General features: G+C 34.7%; 1 protein-coding gene across 1 annotated transcript in view; it reads right to left on the bottom strand.

Annotated features, from left to right (window-relative positions):
- Window positions 1-20,051, bottom strand: part of EPHA6 (EPH receptor A6) — an 867,771-nt gene that overhangs the window by 471,959 nt on the left and 375,761 nt on the right. Inside the window, exon 4 of the mRNA XM_049628043.1 lies at window positions 15,975-16,130. Coding sequence (XP_049484000.1) covers window positions 15,975-16,130 — 156 coding nt within the window. The remainder of the gene's footprint in view (window positions 1-15,974; window positions 16,131-20,051) is intronic.

The following is a 20,051-nucleotide window of genomic DNA, read 5'->3' as shown; positions in this document are numbered from 1 at the left end:
AAAAAATTAGCTTAAAGGAAATCTAAAACAATTCCTCAAATTTATGCTATCTAGAAAATTTGCTTAGATGATGGGAGGGAATTATCTACAACTTTCTTTCCACAGGAAGAGATTAAAGTTTTGGGATAGGCTCCTTTTGGATTTCAAGATACAGTCATTAGTCATGAAATAAATATTTTTAAGTGACTACTATGTGTCCCAGACACTCTGCTAGATCTTGGACTTACAGTGTGAATGTAATAGACATAATTCCGATTTTGTTATTTACATTTTAGTTGAATGGCAGATAAACACACACATAAACAACAATAAAATTCAAATTATAATAAGTGCAATTGCAAAATCAAAAGGAAAGGAGCTGAAATACACATTATCATGAGAACTAATCTGGAGAAACATTCTGAGAAAGCCTCATGGACTTAGTGAGGAAGATGTCAGAGGAGTGAGAATACTAAGGGTAGAAGGTTCTTTAGTCAAGAAAGATCTTAAAATAGTCATGGAACTGGCAGATAATCACTGTGGCTAGAATGCAAGAGGAAAAAAGCAAGAAGTGAGGGTTTTTTTTTTTTAAGTTTACTTTTGGTTTTGCTTTTTGTTTGTTTTTTTTTTGTGTGTGTGTATGTTTTTAAGAGGGAGAGAGAACCAGTGGGGGAGGGGCAGAGGGAGAAGGGATAGAGGATCCAAAGCAGGCTCTGTGCTGACAGCAGACAGCCTGACGTGGGGCTTGAACTCATGAACCGTAAGATCATGATCTGAGCCAAAATCAGATGCTTAACTGACTGAGACACCCAGGAGACCCAAGAAGTGAGTTTAAAGGAAGAAGAAAGGGTTGGATAACACAAAACTTCTAGGGTCATTAGAATGAGTCTGGACATTTTTCTGTGTACAACAGAAACAGACTTACAGATTTAACATATGGAGGTAATGTGTTTTAAAAAAAAACATTCTGGTTGCAGTGTAGGGAATAGTCTTAATAAGCATAGGGAACTTATTAGTAAGATCTGTCATACAGTGTTACAGTAGCATAACATTACTCATAAATGTGCACGACTATGTATTGGGTTTGAGATATTAAGAATTGTTATTTTATATTTTCCTTTTTCTTTTTGTTGGATCCTGATAAAAGCAACCTGATGGGTAGGGGCCTCAGCCATCTGTTTGTATATCACCTAAAGTCTGACCTAGAAATGGGGTGGTTAGGTTTTCTAAAAGGTTTCTGCATACTTTGCTTTATGCCATTTCATGTTCCAGAAAGTTGCAGAAACGTCTGCCTTCAGAAAGTAAAATATGGAAGGCATTACAAACTACAGCAAAGGGACACATGTTGCTTTTTGCCTCCAACCTAGACGTAGGCCTGGGAGATAAAGATTCATTATCATTATCATAAAAAGGTCTTCCTACAGAATGACATATTCATATTGTTGCTCTTTTCTCTTATTTATAATGGAAAACATGAATTATTATTCACTTATATTTTCATGAATAGGAAGAATGTTATCAATTATGTTATGGGTGTCTGCAAGTATATAACTGTCCGCCTGGAGATACTTTCAAAAAAAGGCAGACACCCTTCTTACTCAAGGGCCCTCATACCAATTTGCATGACGATTAAATAGCTTTTTAATTGCTGTTAAATTATGCCAGCTAAACTGTGATTTCATGCAAATATTAAGCTGTAATGACATGCAGTGAATCATTTACTAAGATTTAAAACTTGGAACAAAGAGAGACAATTAATTCTAATCCTCAGATTCAAGCAAATTATCTGTCACTGGGCTTTTATGAATGTGGCCTGATTGCTTTGTTATCATTTATAAATTATACAAAGATTATGTGACATTGGAAAAAAAAAACCTGGTGCAATAACCCTTTTGGAGACATCTGTATAGAAAACTCTCAGGGATTTCCTTATGTTGATTTTTTTTCTTTAAAGGAAACAAGTAATTCACATAGAAGAGACTTCACCCTCCAGATTGACTTCATAAGAGAAGGACAATTATTCTGATTTGCAACTAGCTGTTTTTCAAGTCCATCATATATTAAACCTTACAATAAAACTACAATTTTACTTCTACTAGTGTATCTAGCAAGTATACTTTTAATCTTTTGCTTCAGTTTTGTTCCCCTGTGACACGTTTAAAGAATAAAGGAATGTTATTTTAATAGCAACTTATGAAACAGCCTGGTGGCAGTACAGTCTATTCCCAGAAAAGCATCTGAGTCTACAGCCCCCATATTCCTCTCAGTAGCAAAGGCCAGGTGGGCTATGATTTTTGTTTTATTTCATTTTATGTAAAAAAAAATTAAAAATAGAACTGTATTTCCCAAAATATATCCTTTCAATATTTCTAGCCCCATGAGATGTCACACAAAAAATGAGCTTAGTTCTCAAATTAAGACTCCTCTGGTAGACTGATACTGAAACGAAAAATAATACAATTTGCTTTGCTTTGTTGAATCCAACATTTCTAAACATTTATTCATATAACCTTATTTTCCAAGAAGCATCTGCAGGAATACTAGCATTCTGCAGAACACTCTTAAAGGCTGACACTGAACGACAGCAAACTTAAGGATCATATTTAAGTTACTACATCAATTGCTATAGATTTAGACACCATGATTATAATTGTAGAAATACAGTAACTCACAGATAAACATGGATCTTTTTCAAATTGACTCAAGACTAATTATTCATCTACGATATAGCTAGTTGTGTTTGCAGATGCATTTTCTAACCTTAAGAACAATGAAAATTTGATCCAAATAACTGAGAGTATCAAGTTATGGAAGGCTATTTTACTAAACTATATTTTATGAGTTAAGTTACTCCTTGGCAATAATTTAAATGTGTTTGTTAATTTTATGACTATCATGAATATAGTAGTATATGTCTCCAGAAGCAAGGGAAACAAAAGCAAAGGGGACTATTGGGACTCCATCAAGATAAAAAGCTCCTACACAGTAAAGGAAACAATCAACAAAACTAAGAAGCAACCTATGGAATGGGGGAAGATATTTTCAAATGACATATATGATAAAGGGTTACTATCCAAAATCTATAAAGAATTCATCAAACTCAACACCCAAAAAACAAATAATCCAGTGAAGAAATGGGAAGAAGACATGAATAGACACTTTTCCAAAGAAGACGTTCAATGGCTAACAGATACATGAGAAGATGCTCAATATCACTCATCATCAGGGAAATACAAATCAAAACTACAATGAAATGTCACCTCACACCTGTTAGAATGGCTAAAATTAACACAGGAAGTAAGTGTTGGCAAGGATGTGGAAAAAGGGAACCAACCCTCTTACATTATACTGGTGGGAATGCAAACTGGTGCAGCCACTCTATAATTTAATATGGAGGTTCCTCAAAAAGTTAAAAATAGAACTACCCTACAAACCAGAAACTGCACTACTAGGTATTTATCCAAAGGATACAAAAATACTGATTCAAAGGGACACATGCACCCCAATGTTTATAGCAGGAGTATCAACACTAGCCAAATTCTGGAAAGAGCCCAAATGTCCACTGACTGTTGTTATATATATATGTGTGTGTGTATATATATACGTATATATATATATACACATATATATATACGTGTATATATATGTGTGTGTGTATATATATACGTATATATATATATATACACATATATATATACGTGTATATATATATATATATATACACGTATATATATACACATATATACGTATGTACGTATATATATACATATATATACGTATATACACATATATATACATATATATATACACACACACATATATAGATAGATAGATAGATAGATATAGATAAATATAGATATAATAAATATATATATCACATATACATACACTCACACATACACAATGAAATATTACTCAGCCATCAAAAACAATAAAATCTTGCAATTTGCAATGATTAGGATGGAGCTAGAGCATATTATGCTAAGTGAAATAAGTCAGTCAGAGAAAGACAAATATATGATTTCACTCATGTGGAATTTAGGAAACAAAACATATAACTGGGGGAAAAAAGAGACAGAAAAATCATAAAACAGACTCTTAACTAGAGAGAACAAGCTGAGGGTTTCTGGGGGATGGGGTGGGAGGATGGGTTAAATGGATATTAAGGAGGGCACTTGCTGTGATGAGCACCGGGTATTGCACGTGTACAAAATTCTACTATTGAAACTGATATTACACTGTATGTTAACTAACTAGAATTTGAATAAAAAGTAAAATAGGGGCACCTAGGTGGCTCAGTTGGTTGAGCGTCTGACTTCAGCTCAGGTCATGATCTTGCGGTCCATGAGTTCGAGCCCCTCATTAAGCTCTGTGCTGACAGCTCAGATTTTGGAGCCTGCTTGGGATTCTATGTCTCCTTCTCTCTGCCCCTCACCTGCTCACACTCTGTCTCTCTCTCTCTCTCTCTCTCTCTCTCTCTGTAACATAAATAAACATCAAAAAAATGCATATAATAGTACAGTCACCTAATAAATGGGAATTTCTTTATATCTATGAGTTTACAAAGGAGAGAAGAATTGTTCTATGTTAATCTATCCCAAAAAGAACATTTAAAAAATATATTGAACCATCTAGAGATGTCTAGGTAAATAATTTTGCAAATGAGTAAACTGTAAAATATACTAAAGAAAGATAAACACATAGGAATAGTTCATATGAAAAAGTACATTTCTGTATTTTAATAATGTACTACAATATAGGTTGCCAGATTTGCATATGGACATCATTTAAAACTCTAAAAGCCATCTTACTCTTTGAATTATTGCTCTTAACTTTAACTTTTATCTATAGCCATATTATTAATCTAATGTCCTTCCTATATGATCTTTGAAAAATGTATTTAATAAGTGTATCTGTAAACAGAATTCTGTATTTTCCTACTCTAAGCCACTTTGTGCTCTAAGTTTTGTTCACAAAAGGTTTGTATATTTGGAAATAAATGGTAAGTAATCACAAACATGGAGCTTCAACCTCATTGGAGGGAAGATAAATCAATTTAGTCAGATAAAGCAATGAGGCCCAGGAAAGTACTATAATTATGTCAAGGTCATACAGTGTACTAATGGTAGGATGATCCCTAGGTCTTTTTATATTTAGATTTTTTTAACTCTACTACATGTATTCATCCTATAGGTAAAAAACACATGTGATATTAAAAGTATCTTATAGTGCTTTGCTTAGAGAGTATTGCCAAATACAAATTTTCAAAACATACAAATTAGAAATATATTGCATTCTGATGGCAGGTTCTTGAATAATGTTATCTTATAGCATTTTTAAAATGTTTTTATTTATTTTTGAAGGAGAGAGAGAGGGCATGAGCAGGGGAGGAGAAGAGAGAGGGAGACACAGAATTGGAAGCAGGCTCCAGGCTCTAAGCTGCCAGCACAGAGCCTGATGCAGGGCTCAAACCCACAAACTGTGAGATCATGACCTGAGCTGAAGCCACATGCTCAACTGACTGAGCCACCCAGGTGCCCCGATCTTAAAGCATTTTAAAACAATTTTATATACAGAAGAGCAATTGAAAATTAAAATTTTAAGATAAATATTGCTCAAAATACAGCAGTGAGTACACTTCAAATTCTTTGTATTTCACGTATTTTCATTTTCTTCAATATGTTTGCACCTACTTCAGTAATGAAATCGACGTTCAAAATTAACACTTGCTATCCATTGAGGCACCTGGGTAGGTCAGTTGGCTGAACAGCTGACTCTTGATTTCGGTTCAGGTCATGATCTCACAGTCAGTCATGGGATCAAGCCCTGCATCAGGCTCTGTGCTGAGTGTGGAGTCTGCTTAGGATTCTCTCTCTCTCCTTCTCTCTCTGCCCCTCTCCCATTCACATTCTCTCTCTCTCTCTCTCTCTTTCTCTCTCAAAATAAATAAACTTACCAAAAAGAGAGAAAAAAAGACTTGCTATCCATTTACATTTTCATAGTACTGTGAATGGTGACTTAGATAATTCTTTTTAGATTCTCCATTACTTCTAAAACTCACAATTAAAGGAAACAAATGACAAAAATCTTATCGGCCAAATACCACTCACTTCCAGAATAAAAGCTAAACCTCTCAACCTTGTCACCACGTGTCTTCATAACCAGGTCTCTTGCTCCCTTTTGCTGCATGTCAATGCTTTTGTACATGCTGTTCCTTTATGTCCTTTGTTCTGTGGAAGATTCCTACTCATCCTTCAGTTCCCAATTTAGGTGTTACCCACTTGTGGCATTTTCCTATTGGTCCTGAGGCAGAAATGAGCAGTTTTATACTTTTATAGGTATGAATTTTTAAAATATAGCCAGCATCTTGAGCACTCATTTTGTTCTAAGATGTGTACTTCTTACTTCACATGATTTCATTCATCTCATAATAAACCCAAAAGTTTATTCATCTTTTGGTGATGAAAAAAAACCCAAAATGGTTATTCACCACCATTCAAGATGTGACTAACACTTAACAAGGGTACATATTGCACTGAAATATTTGTATTACTGTACACAAGTTTATCCTGGTCCAGCCTGATCCAAAGGCAACATGTGCTTTTAACTAAGGGGACAAATAGAATGCATGGCATTATGCAATCCTCCAATAATTATTTTTCAAATAGTGCAAATTTTGACAAATATTGAAGAATAGGAAGTTTGAGGTTATGATCTTTCCAAGATCCTGGTGTTATTGGTGAAGGATAGACTCACATAACTTGAAAATAAAGAAGTGGAAGGAAAGGATATGTTACAGTAACTGAGATTAACTAACAAAGACCCATAAACAAAAAGGGCAGTCACCCATGTCTCTATCCATTGGGAAGGAACTTACAACTTCTCAAATTTTAAATTTGTTAAGAACTTTTAAATTCCTTAAAACACTTAAGAATTTGAAAAGTAAACACTTGTGGCCCCAAATTTCTATGCTATAGAGCACAGATATAATTTTACCTGGGAAAAATTCCAAGAAATGGTTATCGGCCACCCTTATCAATTCAGAAAAACAAAAAAGGAAACCCATAGAATAACTAATTGTATGAATCACAGAAATGTATTATTGCTGTACAGGTCAAGAGTTAAATGCAAAAACACATGTATGATAAAAGCACACTAAAATACAAATGAAATAATGAGAAGGCTGGCTTTGTGTCTTCTGAGTAAAATAGCATCCAGTTCCCTAATACCATAAAAAAAATTATGCACACCTACATGTAGCCTTTTCTGTGTTTGAGTCAATTATTTTTAATTAAACACTCATTAGAAATAGAAAAGAGAAATATGAAAAGACTAAGTACAGTCATAACTTGGGAGGGAAGATAAAACAATACATGAATAGATTAAAGCAAATTAATAACCTTTCTCAAAATGCATAACACTGTGAAGATAATAATGAATGCTCCTTTTCCAATTATGGATCCTTCTTGGTAACTGGTTTGTTGTGTACAAGTAGATGATACTGAATGGTACAATATTTTCTGGATTCCAACTGTTAGAGGCCTGAGAGCAAGTGGTAACTCAATTCTCCAGCATCAGCAGAATGACCACTTAATATCTCTTTCTATAGAGGAACCTCTCCCAGGTGATTTGGTAAAAGAACCTCCACAGAAATAAAGATTAAAGTATCTGCATTTAGGAAACTCTATGAAGCTCAAAAGATATCCTACATCAGTGATCAGTACTGGGGAAACTGGGATTCATTGCATACAGGTATTTATTCCATAATGTAAGGATCATTTTAATTTTAAAAATATACCATTGCAATACATTGAGTTAGAGCTATTTTCTATAGTAAGACAAGAATATAACAAAGCCTTCTAGAAGTAAGAAAATCCATCTTTGCAACTTCTCCCATTCTAGTGTCTGCAGATTGTGGTTCCTACATTGTGCTTACAATGAGCCACCTGAACAATTAGTTGCACTTTTGTATTTCACTTGTGAGGTGGAAAAGCAAGGAACCAGAATCGTTTTCTCCATGCAAAACATGCTTAGGAAAGAGAGAAGAAGAAAACTGAAAGATATGGGAAAAATAAAGAGAAAGCAAGCACAGTGGGGGTCCCTGGGTGCAAAATCCTATACCCACCCAGAAGTAGGGGACATGAGTCGGGCAGCACAAATGAAGAACACCTGTTGCATCTCAACACACTACCTGTTCCACTCAAAATAAGAATGAGAGATAATTACTTTAAAAATTTTTTTAATGTTTATTTATTTTCGAGAGAGAGGGAGCGTCAGCGGGGAGGGGCAGAGAGAGAGACACACACACACAGAATCTGAAGCAGGCTCCAGGACCTGAGCTGTCAGCACAGAGCCCGATGCGGGGCTGGAACTCACAAACTGCGAGATCATGACCTGAGCCGAAGTCAGATGCTTAACCAACTGAGCCACCCTGGCGCACCGAGAGATAATTACTTTTTAAAGTTGCAGATTATTCCAGCAATAAAGAAGCGATTTTACAATATTAGCCTTATAGCAAAAGTAAATTCAACTTTTGTAAGTTCATGTCAATCCTCATCACTGTATGTCAAATATAAAGACACAAAACCATGGAGTTTGCCTTTATATTAAGAATGAAGTTTGAAAAAACTGTGTTTACTCCTAAGATACTTGATTCATATTTAGAAGACGAAAAAAACAGAGAAATCCTTAATGATGTCCATTAGAATTACCCATATATATATATATATATATATATATATATATGATTTACATTTTACGTTTTGAACCTTTCTAAGTGGGTAACACAAATGTTTGCTGAATGTGTTAATCTTCCAGCATCTGTTTGGAAGCTTTTAAAAAATCCTATTGATTTAAACACAAGAGAAACAGCAAAGTAAAAATGCTATGACAGTGTAATTATATTTTGTCTAACTTTTCATGCAACCATGTATTAGACCCTCACTTCATTTCTCTTGACCCCTTCATGCTCTCTGCCTTTCCTGCTGGACAAGTACTTTCTTGGCAATTCTTATTTTCCTTATTTTCCTTTGTGTCTTTAACCTCAGTGAGTACTTTTCCCTTCTGGCCTGGAAAAGCCTTAGTTATTTTGATAACAGATTTCTTGGCAGGCAGCTGCGTCTCCTGTGCTCTCAACTGCTCTCAAAGGCAGCCCTAATTGACCAAGATCTGACATGAAGAAGTGTCCTCCACAGTTCATCCTTCAAAGTACAGAATATACATTAATTAGTCACCTGGGAAATAAAGTTAAGGGTTTATGAAGTAGATTAAAAATTCAGAGAAAACATTTTGGTATTTCATTTTAAATTTCTTATTCACAATTTCTTTTATGTAATTTGTAGTTCAAGCAAAAATGACATAAGGAGTTTTTAAAAATCAAGAAGGCCTAAGCTTGCAAGTATGTTGCTGATATAACTGGTTAGTAGGGCTGTTTGAGAGATCCTAATATAGTTAAAATTAGAGAGGGAGAGGAGCACCTGGGTGGCTCAGTCTGTTAAGCGTCTGACTTCAGCTCAGGTCATGATCTCATGGCTCGGCTAGTGAGTTTGAACCCTGCGTTGGGCTCTGTGTTGACAAGTCAGAGCCTGGAGGCTGCTTCAGATTCTGTGTCTCCCTCTCTCTCTGCCCCTCTCCCGCTTGTGCTCACGTGCTCTCTCTCTCTCTCTCTTGCAAGAATAAATAAACATTAAAAAAAAAAAGAGAGATGGAGAAAAACAGGCCAGGATTTTGAATGTCCTTGGATTGACTTACAATTTGGGAAATGGAGGTTGGGCTTTGAAAGACCATAGGAGGAAGTGGTAATACAATGAAGGTTTATTTTTGTTTCTAATAGTTTGGAATATTTGGAGGTATAGAAGACTAAAGGAAGGGGACTAGCCAGGATATTATTAAATTAGCCCAAGGGTGAGTTGAAGCCCTCAACTAAAAGGATAGGGCCAGGAACTAACAGGAAGGAATGGACTGAAGAAATGCTAAGACGCAGAACTGATAGTACTTGTGTCTACAACATTGATAGGACATGTTAAAGTCTGGGCAAGAATTATGATTCCAAGCTTTCTGGTTTAGATGCATGGGCAGATGAGGATTCACCAGGACAAGGACATAAAGCTGGGGTAGATGAGAAGGCTGAGAGACAAAGCAGTCAACTGACTTTTGCAGGTTGAGCTTGAAATTATTAGTCTACTCCTTCAACAAACAAATGAATTCTAAATACATTTTAGAACCTAGTGCCTAGTGCCTACATACTATTATTAGTGCTGGAGAATAGGAGAGAAAGAACATCCATGATCTCATGGGTCTTGTAGTCTAGTGGGGCTAGAATAACAATAAACAAAGAAGGAAATGCACAAATAAATCAGAAATTTCAAAGACTGTTATAATCCAAAAAAAAAAAAAAAAGTCACAGGGGAGCCTGGGTAGCTCAGTTGGTTAAGCATCCGACTCTTGATTTTGGCTCAGGTCATGATCTCGTGGTTCATAAGTTCAAGCCCCACATCGAGCTCTGGGCTGATGGTACAGAATCTGCTTGGGATTCTCCTTCTCCCTCTTTCTGTCCCTCCCACATGCTTTCTCTCTCTCTCTCTCTCTCTCTCTCTCTCCCAAAAATAAATAAAAGTTTTTTTTAATCTTTAAAAAAAAGTGACATTAAAAAGAGTACTGGGAGGAATTCTATTTTTGAATGGTTGGTCAGGAAGTGCTTGTCCCAAGAGCTGGTATTTGAGCCTGAATGGCAAAAAGAAAACAGCCATAAGAAGATTTTGAGGAAGAGTATTTCAAGTAAAAGAAACTGCTGGCACCAAGGATGAGAACAAGCTCAGAATCTTGGACCATGAGATCAATAACCAAAGGGAATATGGTATTATGTAAGGTCAGACATTTGTCAAATCCCACAATTAGTTCGCTAGACAACTTTGGACTTAGGAGAAAAGACTAGGATATGAATAAAAATATAGGCACCATCCATTTAAAGGTAGTATTTGAAGTCATGAGAATGAGCACATTGAAAAGATAAGAAAGCAAATAAAGGAACATGAGGAAAATTAATATTTAACAGGTAAGGAAAAGAAGAGAAACTATCAATGGTGACAAATACAATGGTGAGAAAATTAGAAGGATGAACAGGTCCTAGAATAAAAGGAAACAGAGAGTTTCAAACAACAGAGTTAAATACCATGAATAGCAGGACAAAAGCATTACTAAAACAAAATGGCAAAGATAATTGGTGAATTTTTCTTGCATATTTTACGTGAAGTGGTAGGGAAAAAATCTGATTGCTCTCCTAGAGTGAAGAGCAAAAATCTTAATACAGTAGAGTAAAAAGCAAATAAAAAATGGAGAAGTAACCATAGCCAATAAAGCCTGCTTTAACAAGATTATATTTTTTGTGGAGAAAAAATTTTAGACTTGGAGTATTCTTTTAATGACAGAAATTCAAATATACTTATAGGTTGTGAGGAAGGAGTTAGTGGAAACTAAATGGCAAAGAAGGAAACTACAATAGCCATGTCTAATAGGTTGAAGATCAGGTCACTCTCCTGCCCACCACCATTGGAAGAATTAACTTTGAATGTAAGGCATCATTTGTTTTCATTGTAACCACTTGTTTATGGGGACACCACTTCAAAGAAGATAGATGGATGATGAAAAGCATATGAAAAGGCGCTCCACATTACATGTCAACAGGGAAAAATTACAAATTAAAACAACAATGAGATTCTACTATACGCCTATTAGAAATGGTCAAAGTCCAGAATACTGACATCACCAAATGATGGCAAGGATGTGGAGCAACAGGAACTCTCATTCTTTATTGGTAGGAATACAAAATGGTAGTTTGGTAGTTTCTTAACAAAATTAAACATACTCCTACCATATAACCCAGCAATCACACTCCTTAGTATCTACCCTAAAGTGAAAACTTATGTCCACACAAAAACCTCCACATGCACATTTACAGCAGCTTATTCATAACTGTCAAAACTGGGAAGCAACCAAGTTGTCCTGCAGGAAGTAAATAAGTAAACTATGTCACATCCAGACAATGGAATATTATTCAGCACTAAAAAGAAATGAGCTATCTGGCCATGGAAGACATGGAGGAATCTTAAATGCATATTACTAAGTGAAAGAAGCCATACTGTATGATTCCAACTATATGACATTCTGGAAAAGGCAAAAGGTATGGAGACAGTAAAAAGATAAGTGGTATCCAGAAGTTAGGGGGTAGAGGATATGGATAGGTGGGGCACAGAGGTGTTTTAGGGCATTGAAAATAGTCTGTAAGATACTTCAATGATGGATACATGCCCTTACACATTTTCAAAACCCATGGAATGTATGACACCAAGAGTGAACTCTAATGTAAACTGTAGACTTTACGTGATTAGGATATGTCAATGTAGGTTCATCAATTGTAGAAATGTACCATTTTGGTAGAAGATGCAGATAATAGGGGATGCTATGCATATCTGGGAGCAGGGAGGTTTATGGGAAATTTCTACATTTTCTCTTAGTTTTGTTGTGAATCTCAAACTGCTCTAAAAGAACAAAATCTTAATACAACTTTTTATGTGAATAAATCTTACATATGATGTGTCTCAAGATTATAAAATAAAAAGATACCTATCTCTACATTGAAAATGCAAAGAAATCATAAAAACTCTTAATGGTGAAATTACATTTTTAAGGGTTGCTGTTACAGTTTTGATGATGGCACTAAGGAGCAGTGGAAGACTTCTTACGGTCCTTAAAATCATATCAATTATGATCAGATACTATACCTATATATAAAATCTTTCCCTAGCAGGCCATTTACTAGCCAAATGTCCTGGTTTATCATTTCCAACATTTCAGTCCTTCACTTTCTTTTAAACTCATACATTTAAAATCTCTATGCCTCTGATACTAAGGGAAAATATGCCTCCTTTTAAATCCCTAAAAAATTCCCTGAATGCAGTTTCAAATGCTAAGACTGACAAAAATCCCAGAAAGTGATGGCACTGACTGCTTAACTAACCCAGATAATACACTATTGGAACAAAGGTGATAAAGAATGTCTAATTCATAGATACATGATATAGCAGTTAAGAAAGCAAGTATCTATTAAAATGTAGCTATTGTTTGTGATTAATGAAAGATAGGAAAGGCTGATTGCTTGATTCTTGGCCTCAAATGTTCTAGATCTCAGTGAACTTATCCTGGTCCTCTTAAGTCTGATTGTTCAATGATCTCCTGCCTTGTCATTTTCTGATTTTTCTTCCCTGACAATCTAAGTTTATGATATTTAGGAGTAATGATACTTTGGAGTTTATGCTCCTTACCTTTTCTGTATATATTGTAATAACTGTTAGGGTCTCTCACCCTAGTCAGACTGTGTTTCAGAAAACCTGCCTATTAGATAGGCAATGGAGGTACAGGACTTAATGTATTTTGTGAAAAGGTCAAGAATTCAGTATATACATATTTTCAATTTGTAGGAATGCAGATGATGGAATCCATGAGCCTAGTATAGTAGTATCAACCATAAACTGTGTAATAGTTTGAATACTAGCTGATCAAAACCTATTTCAAAATGAACTGTAAAAGAACAGCTTTCTGTGCTAAACAAACATGTACGTAGCACCTACTATGTGCTAGGTATTGTTCTTAGCACTTTTCAGCTATTAACTTATTTAATCATTGTAACTACAGAATGAGTTACATACTGTTATTAATAACAGTACTGTTATTATCACTATGCATGAGATAACTGAGGCGAAGAGAATTTGCCCAAGGTTACACAGTCACGAAGTACCAACACCGAGAATCATGCACAGATAATTTGACTCAAAGATGGTGAGCTTAAATACACTATGCTAAGTCTTTGTTATAACATCACACAGAAGTCCTTAAGGAAGTAACACAGAGAAGCCTTGAGAGGGGAGCCTCCTAGGGCTTGACTAGGGAGATCTAACTAAAGCTTTCACCTCTTTTAGGAGGGTCTTCTCTTTCAATTTTTGATGCCAACCTCTATGCCGTTCTCTAAAACTCTGCCCAACAATAACCAGTATCAAACCTTCCTCTGCTTCCGCTTGGAGAGCTGTGACTAGCATTGCCACAATGAGCGCTGGGTGATGTATGGCATTGTGGAATCACTATATTGCACCCCTAAAACTAATGTAACACTGTATGTTAACTATACTGGAATTAAAATAAAATGAAATGAAATGAAATAAAATAAAATAAATCCATCATGAACAAGACATTAATAAAGATGGCAAAAGATCAGACAATTACAGTTCCCTGGCAAATGATATCTACTGATTAAAATGAAATTAAAACATACAAAAGATAAAAAAATAAAAACATATAAACATAATTTATATACCAAGGATAAAAAAGGAAATATTTTTAAAAGAAATAACCCTTAAAAACATAAACACAAAGCTGATAAGTACACATCTCTGATTCAATGACTGACTTGTTTATCAGCTTCATAGACCATGTTGCATCCGATATTTATTTCTTTAACCAGACTCTGACTCCAAAGAACTGCAAGTCTACCCTGCTTCCTTACTGAAGGGTATTCCTTCAATTTGTCAATTGTCTATTTATGGCCTCCTAAGAATAAAAAGAAAAAATTATCCTCTATCACTCACCTACGAAGTTCCACCCAGTTTCCAATACAGGTTTTGAGAAATACTTGCCTAGCAGTACTGTACCCATATGAAATACCACCATTTACCTAAGTTGAAGTATGCTGTCCACAATATAATAATATACAGTAACCATGTAAGGAGGTTTCATGTGTATAGTAACAGCAAGATTTTCCTACTAAAAATTATTTCCATAATTAGATAAGAAAAATATATTTTGAATTTTCCTCTTCCTATTTATTAAGTTAAAATATATTCCAATGAAAAAATGCCAAGTAGTAATCTCCCAGGCTACAATTTTCTGAAGAAAATGGTCACTCAGTATTCACAATCAGAAGGCAAAATTTACATCTGCTAATGAATGTGTTAGATTTTTATTAAATGGGTTCTATACAAATATTTTATATTAAAGTCTGTAGTAATGAAGATAAATCTACAAACTGCATCAGTTAAAAGAAATGGGACATCACCATTGTCTCTAAGGGATATTTAACATTATATAATTCTCAATCTATTTTTGCCTTTATGGAATTGCATAAGATAAGCAATAGTTTGGCACCAATTCATCAAACAGAAGGGCAAATTTTCACTATAATATCTTATTTATGTATTTAACAAGACTTTTATAGCTATCTAAGAGGTGACATTTTACTTTTGCATAGCTTAGCAATGCATTAATAGGCTTCATTTTACTTTTTAAATGTAAACTATATTTCACAATACTTTATAATAAGAGTACAAATAATTTAAAACTCTCAGTGCATGCATTAAAATAACCTTCACATTTAAATTTAATATTCTATTGGTTTCAACCCCAAAACTGGAGAGAATGTGAGAGGTGAAATGTGGACAAACCAAAAAAATACCTTCCCTTAAAGACAAATGACAAGGAAAACTACAACTTTTCTGCAAAACAATAGCACAATAACTTTAAAAGTTCTGTCTGAAAGCCCCACCGCTCCCCAACACACATAGTAAACTTGATGGTCCTAAATTGATGTGCCTTAAAATGGATAAGGGTGAAGCAAAGAACAAGTTTTGCTTATAAATTCTTGGGTAGCCTTAAACTGCTTTAACCTCCTAAGGACAGACTAAGGTTCGGGAAAATTTTCAGGGTCTCAGACCAGCACTGGGATTTGCATGTCATGGGTCAACGTGAATTCTGAGGAATAAACACTTTCTTTGCAGGCAGATGAAAAGCAGTTATGCTGAGAAGAAAGAGAAACTTTCTTCTTCATAGCTATCAAAGACAAAAAACACTGTTGCTACAGGATTTTGTATATCTTTTTAAAAAACAATTTAGAATAAAGGGGCCAAAAGGGTTGAAAACAGGATTTCCAAATGCAAAATGTGTAGACTTACTGGTACATGCCATGGAAGGTGGGTCTTTTTCAGCTCGGAAGTAACCTTTTTCACACTGACAGACAGAAGTTGCTTCCATGTAAGTTAAACTGTGTGGAGGGCACTTAGAACATTTTGTGTTCCCAGCAAATGCTTTATAGAATCCTGGTCTGCAAGCTGTAAAAACAGGAAAAATAATTTTTGTTATTATTTCTAGAGTTCATTTGCACATGTACAACATACTTTAATTTATACACACTTTAATCTCAGAGTTCTGGGTCACACATATACAGAAGAGTCAATATATGGTAACATTTAATGAAATTAGTTATTCAAAATTAGTAATATAATGGTAACTTCACATTTCAGCTCAGGAAGCTAATTTTAGAAAGCATACCTGAAACAAACATATACAAAATAAATTGTCTACCAGAGCATAGGGATGCCCTTAAACTGGCAGTAAGGGAAATGATTTTGTGTAGTTCTCGGAGATAGCATTAAATAACATTGAATCACACTGTTTAAAATGTATTTGCATTCTGTTTCTTCTTCAGTCCTTCTGAGTACTAAAGGAAAAAGTCCTAGTGTGGTGCTGGTATATCTTAACACGTGTCCTATTGGTGCTTTTTATTTTTTTAACAAAAGGAAAGCTGGCCTTATGTTCAGAGTTTAGCAAGATCTACCTATAGTTTGAAAACATTGTTTTATTTTTATCATGTTTGTTTTTATTTTTTTAATTTTTTAAAAATGTTTATTTATTTTTGAGACAGAGAGACACAGCATGAGCAGGGAAGGGGCAGAAAGAGAGGGAGACACAGAATGTGAAGCAGGCTCCAGGCTCTGAGCTGTCAGCACAGAGCCCGATGCAGGGCTCGAACCCACGAACTGTGAGATCATGACCTGAGCCGAAGTCGGACGCTTAACCGACTGAGCCACCCAGGCGCCCCATGTTTGTTTTTATTTTTTTATGGCAAAAAATTTTTCTGTTTATTATACTGAAATACATTCATTTAAAAATTTTGAACTAATTTCAAAAGTAGGCAGACAAAATATTAAGTAAATAAAGTATATGTACTATACACATATGGCAAGAACCATGAAAATGTAAGCAAATAAGTAAATTAAATTTTTTTTATAAATTTATTTATTATTGAGAGACAGAGAGAGACAGAGCACAAGCAGGGGAGGGGCCGAGAGACGGGGAGACACAGAATGTGAGGCAGGCTCGAGGCTCCAAGCTGTCAGCACAGAGCCCAATGTGGGGCTCGAACTCACAGACTGTGAGATCATGACCTGAGCTAAAGTCAGACGCTCAACCGACTGAGCCACCCAGGTGCCCCCAAATAAGTAAATTAAAAAAAAATCACTATGTAATGAAATGTTTTATTGGACCTCATTTGCTCTTTGCTTATTACATCCATGTTGTCGTTTACAGTGTACATGTTCACAGGAATGGAGGCTCTAAAAAAAGGATCCTATGCTAGGTATGCAGCCAAGGTCCTGAAGGAGGAGCGGGTAGTCTTAGTTGTTTCTGGTCTCAAACAAACCACGGCTGATTAGTTTTTAAATTAACACTGTTAGGGGCACCTGGGTGGTTCAGTCGGTTGAGCCTCCAGCTTAGGCTCAGGTCATGATATTGCGGTTTATGAGTTCAAGCCCCACATCGGGCTCTCTGCTGTCAGCACAGAGTCCTTCGGATCTTCTGTACCCCTCTCTCTGCCCCTTCCCTGCTTGTGATCTTTCAAAATTAAACATTAAAATATTTATATATAAACACTGCTAAACAAAATAAAGAATAATGTATTATGTTTTTTAAAAATGTTTTAAAAACTTTTTTTAATCCAATTCATTTTCACAAAATCCTCTTTTTAGAAATACACAAGAATCTTAACAATAATCTCTTAATAAGGTTTCCGCTTATATATTCAGGAGAGAAAGAATAAAATGCCACTTATTTTTTTTAGGTAAATTTAATGAATCCCCCCAAAATAACTATGTGTCTTTCTCTAGGTACATTTTGATGAATATTCCTACAGATCTAAATGACTGCAATTCAACTTATACCAGTAGTATACTATGCACCAGTGACTCATCCTCTAGGAGGGCATAAACCACAAGATGTGCATGTACATGCACACACACACGCATTTGCTGTAAATGGATTATTTTGGATAGTTAATGTTTCCTTTTATAGTAACATTTATCATAAATTACCTAGCAATTCAATAGAAGTAAAATGATCAATTCTGTACAGTAAAATTACTATTAAAAATTTGGTTATTCACTATCAATGAAGCTCTAAGTGGTGATACATAATAAATATCAACCACAGTCTATTCTCTAACTAGCTGATAAATTAATACTATGTCACTAATCAATACAAACACCGTATCATTAAAATATTTCTCTAAGCCTGTCAAAATTTAGACTATGTAAATAATATATAATTAACCCCTAACCTAATATATAATATAATATATGTAAATAATATATAATTAACCCTGGATCCAGCTTGAGGGTTAACCATCCTGTTACCTCTTTCGTTTTTTATTTCTTTTGAGAGAGAGAGAGAGGAGAGAGAATGAGGAAGGGCACATATAAGCGGGGGAGGAATAGAGAGAAGGAAAGAGAGAGAATCCCAAGCAGGTTCAATGCAATCAGGGCAGAGCTCCATGCTGGGCTCAAACTCACAAACTGTGAAATCATGACCTGAGCCAAAACCAGAGCCAGGTGCCTAACCAACTGAGCCATCCAGGGGCACCTCTGTTACTCTTTTCAACAGCACCATGACATGCACTTGTGTAATGGCGGAAGGCTCTAAAGGACAGACTGGTAACACTGATTATCATAAAGTAGGTGTTCAATACATTTTCTTTTTTTTTTTGCACTGAATTGAACAGAGTGTGAGTACTCTGTTAACTTAATTCCTGCAGACGATTATACATTTCTACTTAGTGCATGTTCTGATCATAGTATAATTCATCTTACCAAAAATTTAGGGTTTTGTTTTTTGTTTTTTTGCTTTACTATAAGAGATGGAAGAAGTGAGTAAAGATATAGAAAGTGATTCAACTGCAGCTCAAAACTAATTATTCTAATACCTCCAGATGAGCTGGCTATAAAACAAAACAAATCTTTTCCATTTGAAATTATTATCCACATGAATTTGAAAATTTTATCACCACAAAAAATACAAATACAAGTTGGATATTGGTACTGCCACTCTCAAACTTATCTCTCATTTGAATACACATAAAAATTTCCTTTAAAAATTTTAAAACGTTGAACTTATAAAAATACATTTGAATTATTAAAATATTACTCACCTTAATATTAAGGTTTCATATAATATTTCATTTAAAAACAATGGATAATGCTGTTAAAAATGTTAGAAAGCCATTGTTCTAGGTAGTCACATTCTCTTTATGTAGTACGCAGTAATGGCACACAACATATACTTCTCTTTTAGCTTGAATCATATTAGATTATAACTACTTTGTGACGTTTATCACCTCAATTTCTTGTAACTGCCACAAGCCAGACATGGGCATATATCCATAATGCTTAGCATATTTCAAGTATATATTTAGTTTTTACAGAGGCTTGAAAAATTTAATGAGTAAATGAATAAATAATTCACTAATGTCTAGTATGAAATTACTAGAACTCTAAATGTAATAAACATTCTATATATTCATTCAGTTAGTGATTCTAGATTTTGTTTGTATTTCTGTTACAGATGAGATATCAGTACCTAAGCCTTAAGAACTTTTAAATTGTTTTCTTCTTCTCTATCACTTTTTAATTTATCTAATTATAGGGAATGTAAAATTCATTTCCAAAAACAAACCACTGTAGATAAGAGTATTTTCCAATGTATGTCAGTACTGCATGTGTTTGATATTTCTATTAATTTGTAAGAGCTGTTTATTAGCAATATTACAGTTATATTTATTGTTTTTATGTACATTTTTCTATCCATTTTATGACTTTGTGCATAAAAAGAAAGATAATAATCCCATTCATTATAGCATCAAGAACAATGAAATACGTTGGAATAAATTCAACCAAGACGTGAAATATGTATATGGTGAAAAT

This window comes from Panthera uncia, chromosome C2, assembly GCF_023721935.1.
Source record: "Panthera uncia isolate 11264 chromosome C2, Puncia_PCG_1.0, whole genome shotgun sequence".
NCBI lineage: Eukaryota > Metazoa > Chordata > Mammalia > Carnivora > Felidae > Panthera > Panthera uncia.
Note: the sequence above shows the minus strand (reverse complement) of the source record. Positions and strands in the feature narration are given on the sequence as shown.